The 22,321-nt window shown below is 39.2% G+C and overlaps 1 protein-coding gene across 1 annotated transcript in view; it reads left to right on the forward strand.

Annotated features, from left to right (window-relative positions):
- Nucleotides 1-22,321, forward strand: part of LOC122815596 (serine/threonine-protein kinase 33-like) — a 1,042,607-nt gene that overhangs the window by 631,656 nt on the left and 388,630 nt on the right. Inside the window, exon 5 of the mRNA XM_044088227.1 lies at nucleotides 11,658-11,796. Within this exon, the coding sequence (XP_043944162.1) occupies nucleotides 11,658-11,796 (139 nt within the window). The remainder of the gene's footprint in view (nucleotides 1-11,657; nucleotides 11,797-22,321) is intronic.

The following is a 22,321-nucleotide window of genomic DNA, read 5'->3' on the forward strand; positions in this document are numbered from 1 at the left end:
CACATAGAAACATAAAAAACATTCATGGAGGCTCACAATAATAATCTACTCAAGCAACAGAGACCTCCAAAACAGAAACGCAAGCAACCTCCACAACCCAACACAAACCAAATGACACATAGCCCACAGATTCAGTGTGCCACTCAACCACAGCCAATAAGGCAAAACAACAACACACTAGTCATAGGTGACTCTATAGTCAGACATACTTGATGTCCCACTCAGCAGGCTAAACAAGGAAAAGGTTACTGTCAGCTGCCTGTCGGGTGCCAGGATCCGCCACATAACCCACTCACTCAGGTCACTCCACAGAAAGTACAAATATGACTATGTCATTGTCCATGTTGGTGTGAATGACCTGAGACATACCTCCGTGGACTATATGAAAAGAGACATGGAAGAACACTCCAGTCTTGTAGCCCAGGCAGGTATGACCCTAGCCCTGAGAAGCATCCTGCCATCACCTAGAATGATACCGCAGTACAAAGACAAAATGATTGACTTCAACAATTGGCTAAGCTTCTCGTATCATTCTAAGGAGATCCAATATCTGTCTGCCTGGGATGACATGGTCAACAGACCACGATGCTTTGCCAGAGAAGGCCTGCACCTGTCACCCCCGGGATTCCGGATACTGGCTAAGGCTCTTGCCGCCTCTATAGTGCCTTTTTTAGGCAAGGTTCAAATGACAAATTCACCACCGTAACAGGAACAGGCAAGCAAAAACTGAGGGTAAAGCTACTCAATGCTATAAGTCTAAATCTCAAAATGCACTCCCTCGAGGCACTCCTTAAAATAGAGAACATTGATATCTGTGCAGTGACTGAGACCTGGTTCAAGGCTCTAGAGAGCAGCCCTGCATTACCAGGCTATAACTCATGCCACACTTTTCGGCCACCTAACCTGGACCGGAACACCAAAGGCAGAGGTGTGTCCATATTCATTAAGGATATCCACACCTCCAGGCTAGTTGCTCAGCATAATGCATCTGAGGTTATCCAAGTAGAACTAACTCTGGGCAAAACAGCAATCCAAATTGTAGCTTGCTACAGATCCCCCACCATGCCCCAGGATTCCAACTCCTCTTTTCTTGATATACTGGAAAATATTAGGGTTCAACCAAACACCCTAATAATAGGCGATTTCAACTACCCCACCATTAACTGGGAAACCAACTCATGTGCCAACTCCTTCACTCAACGCTTCCTGGAATTCATAAATTCAATGCCCTGGATCAACTTATCCACACCCCCACCAGGAGCAGCAATATCCCAGAGCTAGTCATTACCAACATGAGCGACCATTATTCCACCCCTGAAGTCAACTCCTCGTTGGTCAGATCCGACCATAAGCTAATCACCCTAGATATCCACATCCCGCCCCCACCCCCCCACCCCCACCCCCATTAAGGAAACCATGGTAAAAAATTTCTCCAAAGCCAACGTTATGCTTCTTAAGACAGAAGTGGCGAACTTCATGACGCCCATGCAGATGGACAATACAGTTACGAATGCTGAATCCTACACAAATGCACTCTATAAGCACTTACACGAGTGCATGGATCGTGTTATCCCAAACAGAACCAAGATGCTATCCACCAAAAAAAGGAAGCCAATTTGGTGGTCCCGTGCCATAAACAAACTCTACAACAGAAGGAAGAAACTGTTGCAAAAGAGAGTAAAATCCCATGAGTGGAGGAGCTCCCTGGTCAGCCTCAGTAAGAAGCTGAGATCCCTTATAAGATCCTCCAAAGCCAGCTACGAAAACAAAATCACCACTGATTCTAGTGACGACCACAAAGCATTCTATAGCTGTGTCAAGAATCTCAATGGCAACACCTAGATCTGCTCTGAGTTACAGCACAATGGCATGAAAATTACAGAATCAACTGATATTGCCAACATCCTGGCAGATAGTTTCAGTGCTAACTTTACCCCCTTCTCACCCCTTAAAGGGCCCATATCTGTACAGAAAGAATGCAGAGTCCATGTAATCACAACTATGCAGGTAAAAGCTGCACTCTCTAAAGCCAAAAACACAGCATCCATGGGACCGAACAAAATCCCAGGCTGCGTTTTATGCAAACTTCAGAACGAACTGGCTCCCCACCTAAGCACCATGTTCAATCATAGCCTCACATCAGGCTTTGTGCCCACTGAATGGAGCACAGCAACAGTTATCCCACTCCACAAAGGGGGAGCCACCACTGATCCCGGGAACTATCACCCTATTAGCCTGACGAGCCTGGTCTGCAAGGCCATGGAACGTATCATCGTGGAACTCATAAACAAAGACATTGGTAACCTCCAAACTCTGGACCTCACCCAGTTTGGGTTTGTGAAAGGCAGATCATGCCTCCTGAACCTGACTGACATCTTTGAGGCAGTCACCAAAGCTGTAGACGAGGTAAGGTGGTTCACACAGCCTATCCTGACCTCACCAAGGTTTTCAACACCATCCCCCAGTCTGGAATTATAGCTAAACTCACTAAACCAGGTATAAATCCCTACATCATGAGATGGGTTACCAACTGGCTCACTGACAAAACCCACACTGTGAAAGTTGCAGACTCCAAATCTGACTTCAAACCAATGACAAGTGGAGTACCACAAGGTTCAGTCCTGGGACCTCTCCTGTTTGGTATCTACTTCTCTGAAGTACAGGCTAACACAGAAGGCCTTTAGCTAATGAAGTTCGCAGATGACTGCAAACTAGGAGCCATAGTCAAGTCCCCAAATGATGTGGACATCCTACAGAAGGGCCTCACTGAGACAGATGTCTGGTTTCAGAGCCATGGCCTCAAGCTCTATGCCAAACAGTGCATTGTCATCCCCTTTAGTAAAAACTCCGAACCCATGAACTACTATATAGGCGACAGTCTACTTAACACTGAATGTGTGATAAGAGACCTTGGGACCCAGGTGGACAGTAGTCTCTCCTTTGATAATCACATTGCCACAGTAGTCAGGAAATCCTTCTACATGGCACACCTCATCACAAAAGGGTTCTCATCCAGGAAAAAAGAGGTCATTGTTCCCCTCTACTCGACACTCATTAGACCCATTATAGAGTACAACACCCCTTTTGGAATGTACCTCACAAGAGATCTGCAACAGCTGGAAAGGCCACAGAAGTACCTCACAAAGAGGATTACTGGCCTCAAACAGATGCCCTACACTGACTGTCTCAAAAAACTCCAGCTTTACTCCGTAGCATATCACCTACTCCGAGGTGATCTCTGCCTAACATATAAAGCTATGTCAAACCCAGAGCTGTTGGACATGCTACACCTAAAGAAATCCAAATCCCTCCGAGCTACACTCTCTAGGGACCTAAACCTTCTCACCACAATAAACAGGACATGCTGGGGGGATAGATTCCTGTCCCAGAGACTTCCCATACTCTGGAACAAGCTACCCATCTATGTCAAGCAAAGTTCCTCACTAGCACTCTTCAAGAAAAATCTTGATGAGTGTATGGGAAATAGGGACTAGACCCCAGGGATCACTTCTGTGGCTCTGCTTGACAGGGGCACAGGAAAATAACTTTATTGGGTGGCATAAGACAGGGAACTATGTTGGCTAGGCTTCCTTAGGCCCTTGGGCCGATAGCCTAGTACCTACCTATGAACCTATGAAACTAAGAACATAGGGATTACTGCCCAGCTTAGTAAGTTTATCTATGATTCCACAGAGGAGGATGGTGTTGAAGGCCTTGGCGAGGTCCAGATAGGCTGTGTGGACCCCCTTACCCTCGTCCACAGCTTTGGAGACTGATTTAAAGAAGTCAGTCAGGTTCAGGAGACAAGATTGTCCCTTTACGAACCCAAATTGGGTGGCGTCCAGTGTTTGAAGGTTGCCAATGTCTTTGTTTATAAGTTCCGTGATAATACGTTCTGTGGCCTTGCAGATCAGGCTTGTCAGACTGATTGGGTGGTAGTTCCCAGGATCCAAGGTAGATCCCCCCTTGTGGAGTGGAATAACTGTAGCTGTGCGCCACTCAGTAGGCACGAAGCCTGAGGTGAGGCTATGATTAAACATGACACTTAGGTGAGGTGCCAGTTCATTTTGTATTTCATGTAGTACACAGCCCAGGATGTCATCTGGTCCCATGGATGCTGTATTCTTAGCTTTGGAGAGTGCGTTTTTTACCTGTGTGGCCATTATTACCAGAATTTGGCAATCTTTCATAATTGAGATGGGCCCTTGAGGGAGTGAGAGGTGGGTGAAGTTGGCACTGAATCGATCTGCCAGGACATTGGCAATATCCTTGGGATCAGTATATTTAATGCCATTCTGTTGTAGCTCACAGCAGATCTAGCATTGCCATTTAGATTCTTGACATAGCTATAGAATGTCTTGTGGTTGTCCTTGGAATCTTTGGCAATTTTATTTTCGTAACTAGCTTTGGAGGATTTTATGAGGGATCTCAGGTTCTAACTGAGGCTGGTAAGGGAGTTTCTTGCATCCTGGGATTTTCCTTTTTTCTGCAACAGTTTCTTCCTTTTGTTGTAAAGTTTGTTTATGGCAGGGCCCACCAGATTGGTTTCCTTTTTCTGGTGGAGAGCATCTTGGTTCTATTTGGGATGGCACGATTCATGCATGAGTGGATGTGCTCATACAGTGCTTTAGTGTAGGATTCAGCAGTCTAACTTTCAGTTCCCATCTGCATGGGTGTCATGAAATTTGTCACTTCTGACTTAAGTAGCAAGAAGTTGCCTTTGGAGATGTTTTTTACAGAGGTTTCTGTACTGGGGATGGGGGAGGGATGTGGATGTCAACGGTGATTAGCTTATGGTCAGACCTGACCAATGAAGGGGTGACCATAGGTGTGGAGCATCGATTTCCCATGTTGGTAATGACCAGGTCTAGGATATTGGAGTCCCTGGTGGTACTATGGATTAGTTGATCCAGGGCATTGGAATTTATGAATTCCAAGAACCATTGGGCAAAGGTGTTGGTACATGAGTAGTTTTCCCAGTTAATGGCAGGGTAGTTGAAATCACCCAGTATTAGGGTGTTTGGTTGTATCTTAATAGTTTCCAGTATGTTTAGAAAGGTGTAGTGAGTATCTTGAGGCATGGTGGGGGATCTGTAGCAAGCTACAATTTGGATTGCAGTCTTGCCTAGTGTTAGTTGCACCTTGAGAATTTCAGATGCATTGTGTAGGGCAACTAGCCTGGTGGTGTGAATATCCTTGGTGAATATGGACACTCCTCCACCTTTAGTGTTTCGGTCCTGGTTTGGTGGACGAAAACTGTGGTAAGTGTTGTGGCCTAGTATTGCAGGGGTGCTCTCTGGAGCCTTGAACCAAGTCTTAGTTACTGCACAGATATTGATGTTCTCCATTTTTAGGAGTGCCTCAAGAGAGTGCATTTTGAGGTTTAGACTTCTAGCATTGAGTAACATTACCTTCAGATTCTGCATGCTTGTACCTATTACAGTAGTGGTTTTGTCCTTTGAACGTTGCCTAAAAAAGGCACTATAGGGGTGGCAAGAGCATTAGCCAGTAACCTGAATCCCAGGGGCAACAGGTGAAAACCATCTCTGGCAAAGCATTGTGGTCTGTCAATCATGTCGTCCCAGGCAGACAGATACTGGATCCCCTTTGAATGACACCAGAAGCTTAGCCAATTGTTGAAGTCAAACATTTTTTCCTTATACTATGGTATCATTCTGGGTGAAGGCAGAATGCTACTCAGGGCTAGGGTCATACTTGCCTGGGCCACGTGATCCGAGAGCTCTTCCATGTCTCTTTTCATGTAGTCCAGGGAGGTACATCTCAAGTCATTCACTCCAACATGGACAATGACAGAGTCATATTTGTACTTGTTGTGGAGTGACTTGAGTGCATGCATTATGTGTCAGATCCTGGCACCCGACAGGCAGCTGACTGTAATTTTCTCCTTGTTCAGCCTGGTGAGTGTGACATCAGTTTGCCTGACTATAGAGTCACCTATGACTAAAGTGTTGGGTACGTTGTCTTGCCTTAGGGGCTGTTGTTGGGTGGCACACTGTTGTTGTGAGCTATATGACACTTTGACTGTGATTGGTGTTTGTTTGCATTTCAGCTTCGGAGGTCCTTTTTGCTTGGGCAGGTTACTGTTAAGGGCCTCCGCATTTGAGGGTTTAGTGTTGCTATGTGAGGGTGTTGGTGGTGTGGGTTTAGAAGGGCTATGTGTTGCTTGAGGTGTAGTGCGGGTGTTAACCTTCTCCTCTTTACTATCTAGCGCAATCTTGGGTGGAGAGAGCTTTGCTTCCAGTTTGTAGTGTTGGGTGGTAGGAGGAGGGGGTTGTCTGTGTACATGAGGCAATTTCTGCATTGCCCTAGTATGCCCAGATTCACCTGGTGGACAGGAGAAATGACCGGAAGATGACCCTTGGACATGCCTGGTTTGGTGCTTTTTTTGTAAAGTGCAAGAGCTGTTTTCCCTTACCTTAGCAATGTACTTTGCAATTATAGGCTGTTTAGTGCCTATGATTCATTTCTCTTTATTAACATGGAGAGTTGAGTGCTTGTATCAGTTTAAGGCTTCCTAGCTAGTTTGCACTTCTAACATATTTTTCTTGAAAGCTCTTTTAAACAGGTAGTAAAATGCTCCAGCATACTCCATACCTCAATGGATTAATATTGAAAGTCCATATTCTGCAACTGTGACTTTCAAATAGTGAAAATGAAATGGTGAACTTGAGAATATAAACAAAAGCTGACATTTGGTACCTCAGTTTTCCTCTTATTATGAAGAACAGCAAGTTCAGAGTTAGTATATATAAGTGTAAGTGGTGGGGGAGCACATGGACTGGAAATGCCTTAGTGGCAAATTTTGAAATTTGCTGTAGTTTTTGACAACAGCACTTTATTTTTCATATTTCCAAGAGTTGCATTTACAGACTACGACCATCTCATAAGAAGATCAAACCTCTGCTGCATTGCTAAATTCAAGTCACAACTGTTTTTATTATGTAGTTTGTCTGCCAACATTGTGATAAATACCTTGATAGGAAACATGAAAAGCATGAATAACTCAAAAAATTAAATTAGAGAAAAAAAAAACAAATTGCCAGGCAAGTATAGACTTACAGGTAGCCTTATAGAATCACTTCAGAGGATATGTTTGTGTAGAGGTTTCATTGTTTCCTGTTTTACAGATTCTTCCAATATGAAAGATCAAATCACAATTTATAGAAAAAAAATCACCATAGTTAATCAGCATACAAAACAACAAACCATTCACAGAAGAAAAAAAAAACTAAAGAATAACCAAGTGTGAGAAATTCATCAGGCAGGTGAGAAGGGAAATAAATATTAAAAACTTCAATAAATCAAAATAAATACAAGTTGAGCACTTTCATCCTCCAGTATTGGACTTCACCAGAACTAACAATACAAAGGCAACCATCCTGCTAAATACACCCAAAAATAAAACACTATCAATCAAAATTAAAAACATAATTAGATACTTAAATAACTGATGGACAATCAAGATTGTCTTGACATATGCATAAAAGCATGCCAAAGTGAAAATAAGCAAACATAAATGTAAATATAAATCACATACCTTGGCTCAGAAATCTTCACAAAACTGCCAAGTTAAAAACCTAAATTTTGCATTTAATACTCATGTCCTTGGAAAATGTATCTCTCTCTCTCTCTCTCTCTCTCTCTATATATATATATATATATATATATATATATATATATATATAAATATATATTAATAAATATTGTATAAAACTGATATCATTATCAATGTAAATACAATAAATGTCATTAAAAACTCATAGCTTAGCTGGATGGATTTTTAGCACAATAGAGATAGAGATATTATCATTCCACGCAGGATATTTCCCCACATCTACTTTGAGCTGCCATAACTGTTCCCTATGTTCAACTCATGTCTCCCATGAACCTCCTCTGGGAGTGATGGGAACCTTTTCAAGTACAAAAAAACTGAAATTTGCTCAAAGGGCATGCTTTAACATGGCTATGCAATGCATTCGATACATCTGAATTGGATACATCATGCATGTGCTCATGAATGCATTTTCTTAGAAATCTCTCCGTTTTATCCATGTAAAATCTGGTGCAAGCAATGCATAAAACTAAATAAACAACCCCCCTACTCTTACAATCAAAATGTCCAGTGGATCTGATGGTAAAATCCCTAGCTTCCAAGTAAATTTCTGTTGTATTGCTGAAATACTCACAATGGTTACAAAACCAACATTTAAAAGTCCCTAATCTTTTATTACTATACAAAAGATTTTTATCAAGTTGATTTGCTAACATTTCTTTCAGATTTTTGTCCCTTTCCCACACAAATAGGATCTGCTGGAGAGATAGGTATGTATCCCAGAGACTACCCCGTCTATGGAACAGACTCCCCATCCATGTGAAGCAGAGTTCGTCCCTTACCCAGTTCAAGTGCAATTTGGTCAATTGGATGGGAAACCGGAAATTCATCCCTGATTTGTCACCTAAGTCTCTAATGCAAACAGGTAACCTGTAAATGGTTCATCTCACAGGCTCATGCTTATACTTATCAGGGGTATCAGAACCTGTCAGAGATTTAGGATACATGGCTAGGCTTAAAAAGGCCCTTGTGGTCGTTAGCCTAGTAAACACCTATGAACCTATGAGCAAAAACAGGGGCAGTGGGAATAACATCATTTTAATTCAGTAATGTGGGTTAGAACCCCCCAGTATTTATTAATTATTGTTTCTATATCTCTAGAATGGAAAGTAAAAGTATGTACAAATACTTTCTGGGGAAAGGTATCAGTATTTTTTCTTGTTAGGTGTAACTCACTATCCCCACCTATAAAGGGTATAAGCCTAGTGTTTCAAAGGTTAATAACTTCAAGGGCTAACTGATTAACCAAGTCTGGTGGGTACCCTCTTTCTGTAAAAAAACTGTTTAATAAAATCAATTTCCTTAATAAAATGGGGATGTTCTGAGGGCATTCTAGCTGCCCTAATAATTTGTCCCTTTATTATACCTTTTTTTCTGATAAATGGGATGTTCACTCAAATAATGTAAATAAGAATTTGAAAAAGTATCTTTGCGAAACACTTTAGAGTGAAACCTACCTTCACTGAAATTTTTATACAATGTGACATCAAAATAGTTAATTCTCTTAAAAGAATAAAAATCTGTGAATTTCAAAAAGCAGTGGTACGATCAATGTAGTCAAGAAAATCTTTAAATACTCTATAGTACCTTTGCATAAAATACAGATGTCATTTAAAAATCAGGTATAAAAATGCCAAAAAAGGGCATAAAGGGAGTTCAAAGTAATGTTTACTCCCAGTAATATAACACTAATTTAGCATAAATGGGGACACAACAGGCTACTCACAACCTGCATTCATACTACTCACACATCTGAAAAAAATACTTTTGGGGGGGCGGGGGGCAAGCACCACTGCACAGCTGTGTGAGGCATGCCTCCCACACACCCAACTATATACATACACACACACACACACACATATATATATATATATATATATATAGTGTTTGTGTGTGTCTATAGATAGATGGATATGCTGCATTTACAGTCACAAAACAGTGGGGGAAAATCCCCCAAAGTAAAGTACAAGCAGTAAATTTGCAAATTGGGATCAGTATGCTAAAATCCAGTAAAATGGTTCTCAAAACATGCAGGATAACATTTAAAAAAATGCCAACTTTTGATGTCTTAACATGTAATATTCACAGAATTCCTACCACTTATTTATTTCTATTTATTTCCAGGGTAGAGCAGTCATCAGACATGATCATTTGCAGGCTCAGCCTAGGCTATAAAACACAATGAAAACAATATGGTAGCATATGCAGAAAATGAAAGAGAAGAATATTTGCATGCTATTGAAGGAATTAACTTAAATTGTATCATAATAAAACAGATCATAGTTAGGACAGGGCAAAGGGACCAGACTTTCTATGACTTGTTTCACTGTAGGAAACTGATTGTTACTTCTGTACATAACTGGGTGGGTAGTTTACAGTTGGATGGGGCAATTAGGTAAAGGAGGCAGATGCCCTGTGTGTAAGGTGCCAGAGCCATAGCTATCTCATCTAGCACCTGATACCTGTTCCCAATACAGCTGCCCACCCCCCACAGCTTTTTGAAAACAAAAAAAGGACTTTGGCTTTTACTGTAGGAGATCAATTCATACTTTTGTACCAATCGTCTTCCTACAGCTGCCAAATCTATACCCTCACAGCTGTTCAAGGAAAAAGCAATAAAAAATGGAAATCTTTAATTAAACTGAAGAAAGTCAATATCAGCTCACTACATGTACTGCCTTACCATACCAACAATTCTGTAATGAAAAAAAAATGCAGATAAGGAACATTCAATTGCACCTGATAACACTTTGCGCCCCCCCCCCCTTTGTCCCACCCTTCCTACACTACTGCATGTTGTTAGGATGCAACAAATGCCAGTCAGTTGGTAGTGCAGTGTCGGTGTTCATTTCCGGTCAAGAATTCAAAAATGAATGATGATACTGCCTTTGCAGTCAGGACTGAGACACTTCAATGCTTTGTGTAGCAAACTGCATGCTGCAAGTGTAGCAATCAGTTTGCTACAGGTTTAAAACTGTACGACTAAAAGGCCTTCAGACAAAAAAACACACTGTCAAACTCCTGGACTTGCCTCCCTGTAGGAGCCATCTAAACACTCATTCTTGGGTCCACACACCTGCACAATCTATGTTAGTACTCATCCCCAGGTCCGCAGCCCAGCAGGACCCATGTTAGCACTTATTCCTGAGTCCACAGCTTTGTGGGACCCATATTAGCACTCATTCCTGGGTTCACACTGGTAGGAGAATTTAGTTTTCAAGATTTTTACACTTGGCTTCACTGTTTGTTATTTTGTTATCATGGTCTCAGGATTATGATTTTCAAGACTGTGATAGTAAGTCAAAATAAAAAAAGAAGATATGCTCCACTCAAAGGCACTGTTGGCTATAGCAACATTAAAAAGAAACTGGGTATCTTAAGGAGCTAAGTTTAATGGATATGTAGAAAGACAGAGGTTTGTGCATGCATTGTGTCCGGTGAGTTCACTTCTGTAATTTCTTGCATTAAGATAGCCAGCACTACTCAGTTAAACTCTGAGAGTATTGTCATTACACAAGATGAAATGTACGCTAAGTAGTGTGTGGAAGAAGAGGGTTAGAGGTACATTTCCAGGTTATTCTGTAGATAGCTTCAGATTCCTTAGCATATTAAATTATTTCATCTAAAAGTGACATAAGTCACTAAACAAGGCTAACAAATATATGTGGAAGGCACAAGTATATGTTCTTGTAACTTATAAAGTAGCCATTGTGTGTGTGTGTGTGTGTGTGTGTGTGTGTGTGTGTGTGTGTGTGTGTGTGTGTGTGTGTGCGCACGCACGAGAGTATGTGTGTGTGTGTGTGTGTGTGTGTGTGTGTGTGTGTGCATGTGCACGCATGACTTTGTGAGTGTCTTTTTATGCTTTTTTCTTATTTCAGGAATGAAGAAAATAAAATGACAATAATTACAGGTAACAACATCAAATATTGTTGTGAATATTGCACATCCAGTAATTTGTTTATAGAATTAAACTTCAAGATTCTCTACATTTAAATATTGATGTTATCTACTTGTTTCAATTTAGAAAGTCTATCTTGTCACTGAATTTTGTGAATTTGGTGAGCTGAAGAAGATTTTAGAGCAGAAGAAGTGCATGAATGAATACGAGACCAAACACATCATTGCAAGTCTGGCAGATGCAGTAGCATACCTTCATAAAAACGGTGAGCTCCAACGGGATCTCTTATTTTTACATTTCTAATCAAGTTATTTAATTTACACATCATTTTATGTATTGTTACTATGAGAATATATCTCTACAGTATAGGGCAAAGCAAATGATTTTTAAAAACCTAGGAGTATCACATTAAAATGAGATCTGAGATTAAATTTCAGTTACCAAGTATTCATTTTAGAACAGCTATCTGCTGCATAGCTATGTAATAGCAGATTTGTAAAGCACATCTTATTCGGAACTATGGTCATATCATAATGGCATTGGTTGTCATTTGACCTGCTAGCAGAAAATTATGACTGTTAAACCTTGTAGCGTTTCAAACTCATGAGCTGTTTCAACTGAATAACTAATATTCTGGTTGTTCATTCCCACTGCTTTTAGAAAGTTCATAATATTTTCAGTGTCCCTCGAATTTGCAGAAGTACAATTTAATAATAAATAGATAAACAAATGAATAAACTGCAAACCTATCTGAAGAGGTCCTTCGACTAACTTACTTCCACACCTACACAAAACATTACCATGTGTCTTGCTACTCCCAATTTCTCACCAATTTTGCCTTAATTATTTTATTCGAAAAGAGTATGCTTGCCCATATGGAACTAGAAATTGCATTTCTTATTGCATGACATTTTTGTTTTATTTTATTTTATTTTCTCTGCTGGCACACTGGATGATGCCTGAATCTGGTAACTTTTCAATTGCTCTGATTATCATCACTGAAGATGCTAAAGAAGGTATTTTCATGTCTAAATCAGAAGAAAGCCACCCCCCCCCCATCTTCTCCATTGCTTCAGGCTGACTAGCTTTCAACATTGCCTTGCGTCTAAATATATGCAAACTTTAATCAGATCCATAAATTAATAAAACAGATGGTAGTTGTCTGTCTAGCCATCCTTGATAGAAGTCTTTGATATGAGCTGGTTTGCACATATATTATATTTTTGAATTTTATCCGGTGTTTAATTGTTTTATCTAGAAACTGTGCCATGGCTTGATTAATTCTGAATAGAGTTAAGACTTGTATTATATAATTTTGTAACTTGTACACTTGCAGGACTGAATGTTATACTGTGATGATTTGTTGAAGAATAAAATAAGGATAATATTTTCCTTTTCTTTCTTCTTTAAGGATTATTTGGTGGTTGCTCTGGTATAGATTGTTATAGTGACATTTAAAATAGCTATTTTTTTCTATTTCTTTCAGTAGTTATGGGATCCATTTGTGGACTCTGATTCCTTGCTGTTTTAGGTTGCATTAAGCTTATCTCACATTGGACACTTGCTGATGTATTAAATTCAACAGCTTTTTTCCATCTTAAATGTATTTCTCTTGACCTAGTTTGATGAAGTGGTCTTAGTGGTCCTGATTCTGTACAGACCCCGATGGCTTGGAAGTTTGGCTAGTGTTATTCATTAGCTGCTACAGTATTTTACAACTGCTTTTTTTTTAGATATTATGTAATGTCAAGACTGTTGTCAATAACTTGTTACTGCTGTCTTTGGATTCCATTGGTGGCGGCCTATTTACTTTAAACCGTTTTGTAGCTTTCTGTTTCTGGTAGATATATTTTAAACAAGTACAGAAAATGAGAAAGAAACAGATCACTCAAAAGTCTGACACTGATTTTTTTTTAACAAAAAAAAAAATAAGTAGAGGCAAGCTTTATCTTTATTAAGAAAAACAAATATATTCCTCCAAAGGCTGATCAGATCAGCAGACTTAACTTTATTAAGAAGACTACGTTTTGTCCAAAGGCATTATCAGACATTCAGTGGATAAAAGCACTTATTCTTTTAAAGAAATTTAAAGTCTGCTTCTGCGTATTGTTTTTATTTTTTTTTAATTTTTTTTATATCATAAATGACAATAATAAAGCTACATTTTATGTTATAGGCTTCTAAATATTATAATCAATTAGTGAATTCTCTTAAAGGTTAAACTAAATAGCTATGGTATATACAAGATATCTTACTTGGTATTAATAGCATTCAACAGTCATAGTATAGTAAAGTACTTTCCTTCCAAATCAAAATGATATTGTTCTTCCAAATCAAAATTATATTTTTAACGATGAATATTGAACAAGAATCTGTAATTCAAATATTTATATGTAGCTCTCAACTTAGTGGCATCTGTTTCATATTCATAGAAAATACTGGTTGCACTTACAAATTCAGTGAAAGATGGTACAATGGTCATTTTCCAATTGGTAGTAATAATTCTTCATGTTATAGGTAGTAAACATCAAAAGAGGTGATAGTGAGTTTTTTAATGCAAGGGGGGATTTCTCCATTAAACAATACCAGATGCTTCTTTAATATTCAATTATCTTGCCACAGTGCCTGCATGTGCATGTGTTTCAAATTTATTCTAAAAGTCAGTTAGGGCGTGATAATGAGCATATGTTGCCAGTCAGTTTTGACTGTCAAATTATATTTCCAGCAGGAAATAATAACTACCTTGCAATTCTGTGTGAACTGAGATCTACTCTATGAATACATTTCCATGTATATACAGTTAAGTAGAGAGAATGTGATATTTTTAGCTGGCATTAATGGTAATGAGCTGCCCATGTCATTAAAGTTTGAATAGATAGTTCAGTTAAAAGTTTCCTCTGTAGTTTCAGTAAGTCTGATTTTTGTGAAAACCTAGCTTATATGGTTTAGAAAAAAAAAAGAACTGCACTTCTTTGTTTATTGATATTCTGTTCAGATAGTTTAACAATGATAGCTAGCTCTTAGCTTGTAAATCTATTCAGCTTTGTTATCTAGTAAATGGAGACTAAGACTTTGAATATTAACCAGTCTTCTAAAGCTAGCTCAAATGTGTCTGTTACTTCACCTGCTGAAAGAATCTTTCATTTAAAGACATTCCTTTCCAATCCTGTCATGCCCATCACATCAGAATAATCAATAAAACCTAGTAAAAGGCAAATTAGGGATATGACACAAAGTATCTTAGGACATATAGTCTATATATAATATTTTAAATTCTTCAATATTGCATTTATATCATTTGAATTCATAAGCTTAGTGAGTTAAATGAGAATGTAGTTATTTAACACACATAATGTTCTGCTATCAATGATATTTGAATATTTTTCTAATACTGAAATATTATTTTCACTGTATATTGGCTTGTGTATTTTTTCCAGTTTGCAAAACAAGATACAGCTAGCAAATAAACAATTATTTAAACAATAGGTGATTTTCACTGCTGTTCATGCAAATCATTAAACCAGTAAATTTAAAGTGTTGAGACTAATTTTTTTTTTCAGAAATATAATTTAACATTCCATGAATGGTATATCCTAACATTTAACAGTACATCATGACATTGTGAAATATATTAAATAAACAAATCAAGCACTTCTTAATCAAATTTTCTCAAAGAAAATTTTATGTTTAAATATGCCATCATATAAAATGTTTTATTCTTATGGATTTGTAAAGAAAAAGCATGGCTAAATAATATCTGTTAAAAAACTCTAAGAGACATTCCCTGAGACTCAGAAACAGGTCTGCCAAGATCGCACTAGGTCTTGCTGCTGGTTATCGATCCAGTGTGATATGGGGCGAAGCTCATTAAGGGTGAAAAACCTGCAACAGCAATGTGAGCACAGTGCATAAGAAAGAAAAACATGCTTATGGGTAGAACAGGTGCTGTGGTGAGAAAAATTATCTTCCAGTGGCAGCCAAGTTTGCAGACTTGGAGCTTGTATGTACTTTGATTTAGCTCAGCACATTCAAGTGTGCACAGAAGCAGCAATCTGGAGAAAGCAGCAAAGCAGCCTTAAAGGGCTCATTATAGTGGTTTCACCTATTTTAATACCAAACTAAAGGGTTGACATGGGAGTATAGGAGAATTACAAAAGGAGGGAAGCAAATGAGAGCAAATGTTAAGGAGAAAACAGGATGGTCGTGGAGAAGATGTGGTATTTTTTAGGGACAGGCACCCTTTTTATATATAGCAAAAAAAGGTAAGGTGGGGAAGGAAGAAAGAAAGAAAAAGAAAGAAAGGAAGGTTGAATTAAAGGTAAGAGGGTTAGGGTAGATATCAAGGGCACATGAACAAATATAGAAGATAGATAAGACTGATAAGGGGGGTGCTGACACAGAAAGAGAGAACACAGTGGAGTAGGAAATAACAGGAACGCAATGGTGATGGCAAGGATAGGAAAAGAAGGCATAGGCACAAAATTGAGAGCAACGCCATTATGAAGGCTAGGGCTGGTATAGCCAACATTACCTCTCTGCTTATGTCAGACCCAGTGGGAGTTAAGACATCATCTTGAGCACCCTCACAAATGAGTCTAGGCATGTATTGTATGGCCAGTTCTAGGCATGGACATGACTCAGCTAGTGAATGGACTCTGGTGGAGGTGGCCTTACCTATTTTGACCTCATGATTCCTATCAGTGAGCCAGTTGGCTATCCAGCAATATCTATCTGTATCCAGATTTATATACACTAGGCTCCATGACTCCCACTGGTCTGCAAATGAGGCTGACACAAGTCGACCAGCTACTGCAAAGTGCCCCTATCCTCATGGTACCAGTCCACAATGTTGATGAAATCGACCATATGAAATGTTAAGCATGGTCAGATGACTTGAACCGTTTAGCGAGTGATGACATGCACCACAGTAGGTCGTAGTGGCAATCATACCTTGTTGTATAATTGCACATTCTCTAATGCTGCAGTGACCCCTAATATTGTGTAGGTCGTAGTGGCAATCATACCTTGTTGTATAATTGCACATTCTCTAATGCTGCAGTGACCCCTAATATTGTGTAGGTCGTAGTGGCAATCATACCTTGTTGTATAATTGCACATTCTCTAATGCTGCAGTGACCCCTAATATTGTGTAGGTCGTAGTGGCAATCATACCTTGTTGTATAATTGCACATTCTCTAATGCTGCAGTGACCCCTAATATTGTGTAGGTCGTAGTGGCAATCATACCTTGTTGTATAATTGCACATTCTCTAATGCTGCAGTAACCCCTAATATTGTGTAGGTCGTAGTGGCAATCATACCTTGTTGTATAATTGCACATTCTCTAATGCTGCAGTAACCCCTAATATTGTTCTGTAATTCCCCTGCACAAACATGAGGATTTGGCTGTGATCATTACTACTAGTGTTTAAAGCATCACATTGCTCTCATTATAACTTTCTGAATTCCCGGACATATTTTTTTTTCCTGATTTGTAATTATGTACCTTTTCATTTTAATTCTGATTGTCATCAGCATCTCCATATATATCTGTTGGCATATACTGTTTGCAGCTTTTTTATTCATCCTTCACTGCTCATACTAAGTGTGCTTTGAATTGCACAGAGCCCTTGCATGGTCACTTGTCATGCACAATTATTTACTACCATGAAACAAATGTTTTGGAATCCTGGGGATGATCTTTCTTGCTATTTAGTATTATCTGTGCCATCTTTTCTGTTTCTCTAATAAAAAAAGGTTTCATTCATATTTTATATATCACTATCATTTTAAAGTGTAATGTTTATGGTACTATAAAGCTTCAATTCATTGAAGGCACCCTTGTATACATTCAACTTTGCCTTGTGTCTGTGCATAATAAAATGATTGGCACACCTTCTCCAGACTTTACAATGGACATTTTCAAGCAATGTCCATTATTATTTCAAAGAGATTTTTACTATAATAGTGACAGTATTATGTTTTGTTGTTATTTACAATAAGAAAGAGATGTGCAGCATTTTTATAAATGAATTTTTTTTGAATAGGGTCAGTGAGGAGCTCTATTTTAGATGAAAAGGAAGTTTATTCGAGAGAAGCGGCATTCTCTGGGAGACAAATCTGTCTCTCCATCATGTTCTGTTAATATCACAAGCTAGGTTGCAATCCCTAGAAAGAGCGGTTCTTATGCCATTTGACTTGTGTATATGCCAGTGGCGGCTGGTGACTTCATATTAAAGGGGGGCTGCAGGAGACAACTGAATGGGTGGGGCCAATGGGAAGGGGTGTGACCAACTAGAAACTGGAACTTTAATTAAATATGCTGCCCTGGGTGCCAAACCGTCATTACGAGAGTCCAATCAAGACAAAATGAAGTGTAGAAGAAAAACTTCATATTCTTCCTTTCCTTGACACTACCTTTTGTGATATAGCCTCACCATAAAAACATTCATTTCATCTGCAGTATCTTATGACTGATTTTCCACAGATTAAGAGAAAACACAAACTTCTGTTAAAATTGTCCTTTCATAGTAACTTTTAGATACACAAAATTTTATACCTGCAGGTGATTACGTTTTACTTTTTGTAAATCAATGGGATATTGTTTATGGACCTCATTATAATATGGAAATTCTAATTATAACCCTTTAAAAGGTACGGTATGGGACCTTTTGTTTCTATAACCAAGTCAATGTAAACTGTATTGTGTGACATATATTCAATTGTGTGTATGGGTTTGTGTGCGAGTGCGTGCACGTGTGTGTTCATGTTCATGCATGTGTGAGTATGAGTCTCTGTATGTAGATAAATCAACACCTGCAATCATCATCACATTACTCCAGGAAACAGACATTTTAATGTAAAGCTTTCTAAATAAATCACACAGCACTTGTATGCATGCAAAAACAAGCACAGACCAACACAGAGGTCTTGCAAAGAAGAAGACATTAGACTACAAAAGCTGACTTACTTTTCCATCCTGATTTTTACTCTTTTAATTTACAAAAGACTTAACCCTCTGCTTTCTATACTATTCCTATAAATATATTGTTTCCCCATCAGATCATACACATTTATTTTAAAGATGTGAAAATGCTCACTGCCACTGACTTGCTCCTACCTATGCAGGTCTAAGGCAGTGGTTGGACCCAAATCCAGCAGAGCTCGGGGAAAGCAGTACAGATTCAACTTCCAACCTGACTGACTATGAAGGCATTTCTTTTTTTATATAATAAACAAAATAAGATAAATAACGTGTACTGAAAATTATTAGCATTTTTAATTTACTTCTGTGTGTACAAAAGGATTATGTGTACAAAGATGTTGAGCTACATACTCAGTTTTCCCTTGAAAAGTAGATACATCCAACCAACAATCTGGACATCAAATTAGCATACAATTTGAATACCAAATAGCACAAAACTTTTCCCGCTTCTAGGGGGCAGTGTAAAGTCTGTAGACTTTAATGAACTGTCTTCCAAAATTCTACTACACAAGGTCATTTATTTTTGATTCAGAAAAACGGAGATGTAATATGTGTGTCGTCTTTCTTTAACTTATCTGTACCAGTAGTATGTTGGTCAGAGAGTGTGGTTTTCTGTATAGTAGGCAACTTCAAAAATGACACATGAAGAGGGGGATTCAGAAAATTATGAAAAGGGGTAACTCAAATCATAAATTAGAGACATCCCTCCAGAAATACATACATCATGTGCAAGGAGTAAATAACACCTGAAAATCAGACTCTTCCTCCAAACTAGGCACAAGTGACAGGTATGGCTGCTTGAATGGCAATTTTGGTGCATTAGTGGTTATAGCTTGCTCAAATTTCTCATTTGTGTTGCTATTTATGTCATCTCCACCTTTCACTGCCACTCGTCTGCTCTAGGTGTACCTTCCATTTCATGAAGATGTGAAAATGATACACAGGCCTCTGTGTTGTAAAAAAGTTGCATTTGTTGTTTTTAATGGCTTTCAAATCATAAATAAGTGAAAATGTGAATGACAAGTATCTTTTTCCACTTGCTGTCACATCCCAGCATTATCATGCCTTGTACCATACAACAGACTAGCATCTGTTGTAGGATTTTCAAATCCCTCTTTCATTGGGCTTGAAAATTTTCTGAACCACAGGTATAATAGCTTGAGAGTTACTGTCAAAAGAGGATAGTCGTAAAAATAAGACTACTAAACATTGCCATTGTACAGATCTTAGAGGTTTGAAACTGTCATATTAACAGCAGACTAGTTTAGAAAAATACTTGATTAGCAAATAAAAAGGGAACATCAATACTTTATGCATAAATCAAACTCCTATCAAACAAAGAACAACATTAAAAGCTGTCTGACACATTGTTTTGTCATACTTTTGTTGTGTAGCAGTGTGAAGTCTGTTACAAATTTCAAACCCTTCTCTAGGTTTCCAATGCAGTTTTGTAGTGCTGCCATCTGTGTGGCAGGACAAATCTCACTAATAAAAGACTCTTCCAAAGAACCTTACTATAATGGGGTCATTCTTAAATACACACACACACACACACACACACACACACACACACACACACACACACACACACACACACACACACACACACACACACACACACACACACACACACACACACCTTACCTAAATGGGTCCGGAAAGCACTCCATTCTCTCAGCAAACCTGCGCTCGACGTAATCCAACTCCATTCTCTCAGCAAAGGGTCCGGAAAGCAGTAATTCATCTTGCAGCAATATCCAACTCCATTCTCACAGCAAGCCCGCGCTCGACATAATGCTTCCCTGCAGAAGAACTTACCTCACTCCTGATTGGTCCTGCGCTCGAATCCCTGCTTACCTCTCTCCTGATTGGTCCTGTCTGCGGCTCAAGCAGTCTGGAGCGCCTCTCTTCTGTGCGGTCATCTACCGCATGGCATCTTGGGCATCTGCGAGGCAGAAAATACCTTCTCTGCATCTGGACTGTCTGAGTGGCAGTCAGAGTTCGCAGAGATTCCTGGGCATCTGCGGGGCAGGGCAGTGTGTCCACGCATGCGCGGCAGTTCCGGTACTCCGTGAAAATAGAAAATATTTTTATTTTAAAGTTTATGTTTAATGTTTTTTACTTCTTTTATTTCTAGGTGGGAGGGCTACAGTCCTGCAGACTGATAGCATGAGCTGCCCCTGGTATGTGCAGCATTTCCATTAGGGCATGGTTGGAAATTACCCTGTAGGCCAGGCACAAGTCAGCTCTTGGCAGCCTACAAAATACAGAGTAAAGTGGCAGGGCTTTCAGCCTGTCCACATAGGTCATGGTTTGGAGTCCATGTATTGTCATAGTGAGAAACCTCTGAGGTTTCTCCAGCTACTGCAGGTGTCTTGAGAGGCACATGCAAAAGGGTGAATTATACTCTATTAGTGCTCTGATGATGGTCGAGTACAGTGGAGATATAACAGTCCTTGACCTGGATGCTATGCCCTTGCTTATGAGATACACTACATAGAAGGCTTTATTTACCACAGTGGAAACTTGGTGGTTAAAGTTCATATTACTACCAACCTGTGTTCCCAAGTCTCACACCATTGGGTTGGAACTCAGGGGGGTGCTGTCAATATTGTAATTTGTAGGGAATTCCATTTTGCCAAAGGGAATAATAATGCATTTTTTTGCATTTAGTTTTAGACCATGGCTTTGGCACCAATCATTTGTTTGTGTTAGCCCTTCTTGTAATATCACTGGGGGAGTCAATGATTGCTTCCAGTTTGCAATCATCACAAACCCGGTCAGCCAAAGGCCATCTAATTTGGCCTGGACTTCTGAGAAATAGATGCCAAACATTAACGGGCCCAGCACAAACCCTTGGTTACTCCACTGGTGATGGGTTTACTGGTGGAGGTTATTTATTTATTTATTTATTTATTTATTTATTTATTTATGTATTTATGTATTTGCATTTGTTTACCAGGATGGTCCAGCTGGGCCAGAAGTGACCATTTGCAGTGGAGTCCTGGGGAAAAAAGCTCCATATATAAGACATTTCACATACAATACAGAATTTACATTAATAAAGACATTTAGTACATATTATTGCCAGCTTATACAACTGGTGAGAAAACAGTACAAAAGAAATCATTCTCAAATCAAAGATATTATACAAGCAATACAGAGTATATACATGAGAACATTCCATATGAGTAGTTTTCAGTTAGCAAGGTTTATATAGGACACTTCATGCAGTGGGTGCAATGCAGATATAGGAATGAATTAGGGACTAGGTACTTAAACTTTTCACATGTTTAGCAGGTGTAATAGCTGAGCAATAGGCTATATGAGTCCTATTGCAGGAATCAGCAAAGTCGGTGGATATTGTTGCAGATATAAGTTGTTGCATGATATTAAGGTAGGCTGCGAGAGTACCTAACTGTCTCGCCTGGTTCAATGGTAGGTCTGTAAGGCTTAGGAAGAGAAGGAAGTAGACAGGAGAGATCAATGGTAAGACAATGAGGGTTAGTAGAAGAGGGAAGTGGACAGAATGGAGAAGCAGAGTAAGTAAAAAGACAGGTGGATGTGAAAGGAGGATGCCAGAGTAGTAGAGCGGGGGTGAGAATAATTGTGATGGTTGAATTTAGGTTATATGAGATGTGGTGTTAGCACATGTGCACAGCTAAGATTAGGAGAGGTGTTGTTTCAGAGATGTCTTGAAGGGGGTTACTGAGCTGGTGGATCTAAGTGTTGGGGGGAGGGAGTTCCAAAGTTTTGCGATGGTGAAGGAGTAAAGCATCTGGCCAGCCGAAAGTTTGGGTTTTTCT

This window comes from Protopterus annectens, chromosome 11.part0 (genome assembly GCF_019279795.1).
Source record: "Protopterus annectens isolate FY-2018-M chromosome 11.part0, PAN1.0, whole genome shotgun sequence".
Taxonomy (NCBI): Eukaryota; Metazoa; Chordata; order Ceratodontiformes; family Protopteridae; genus Protopterus; species Protopterus annectens.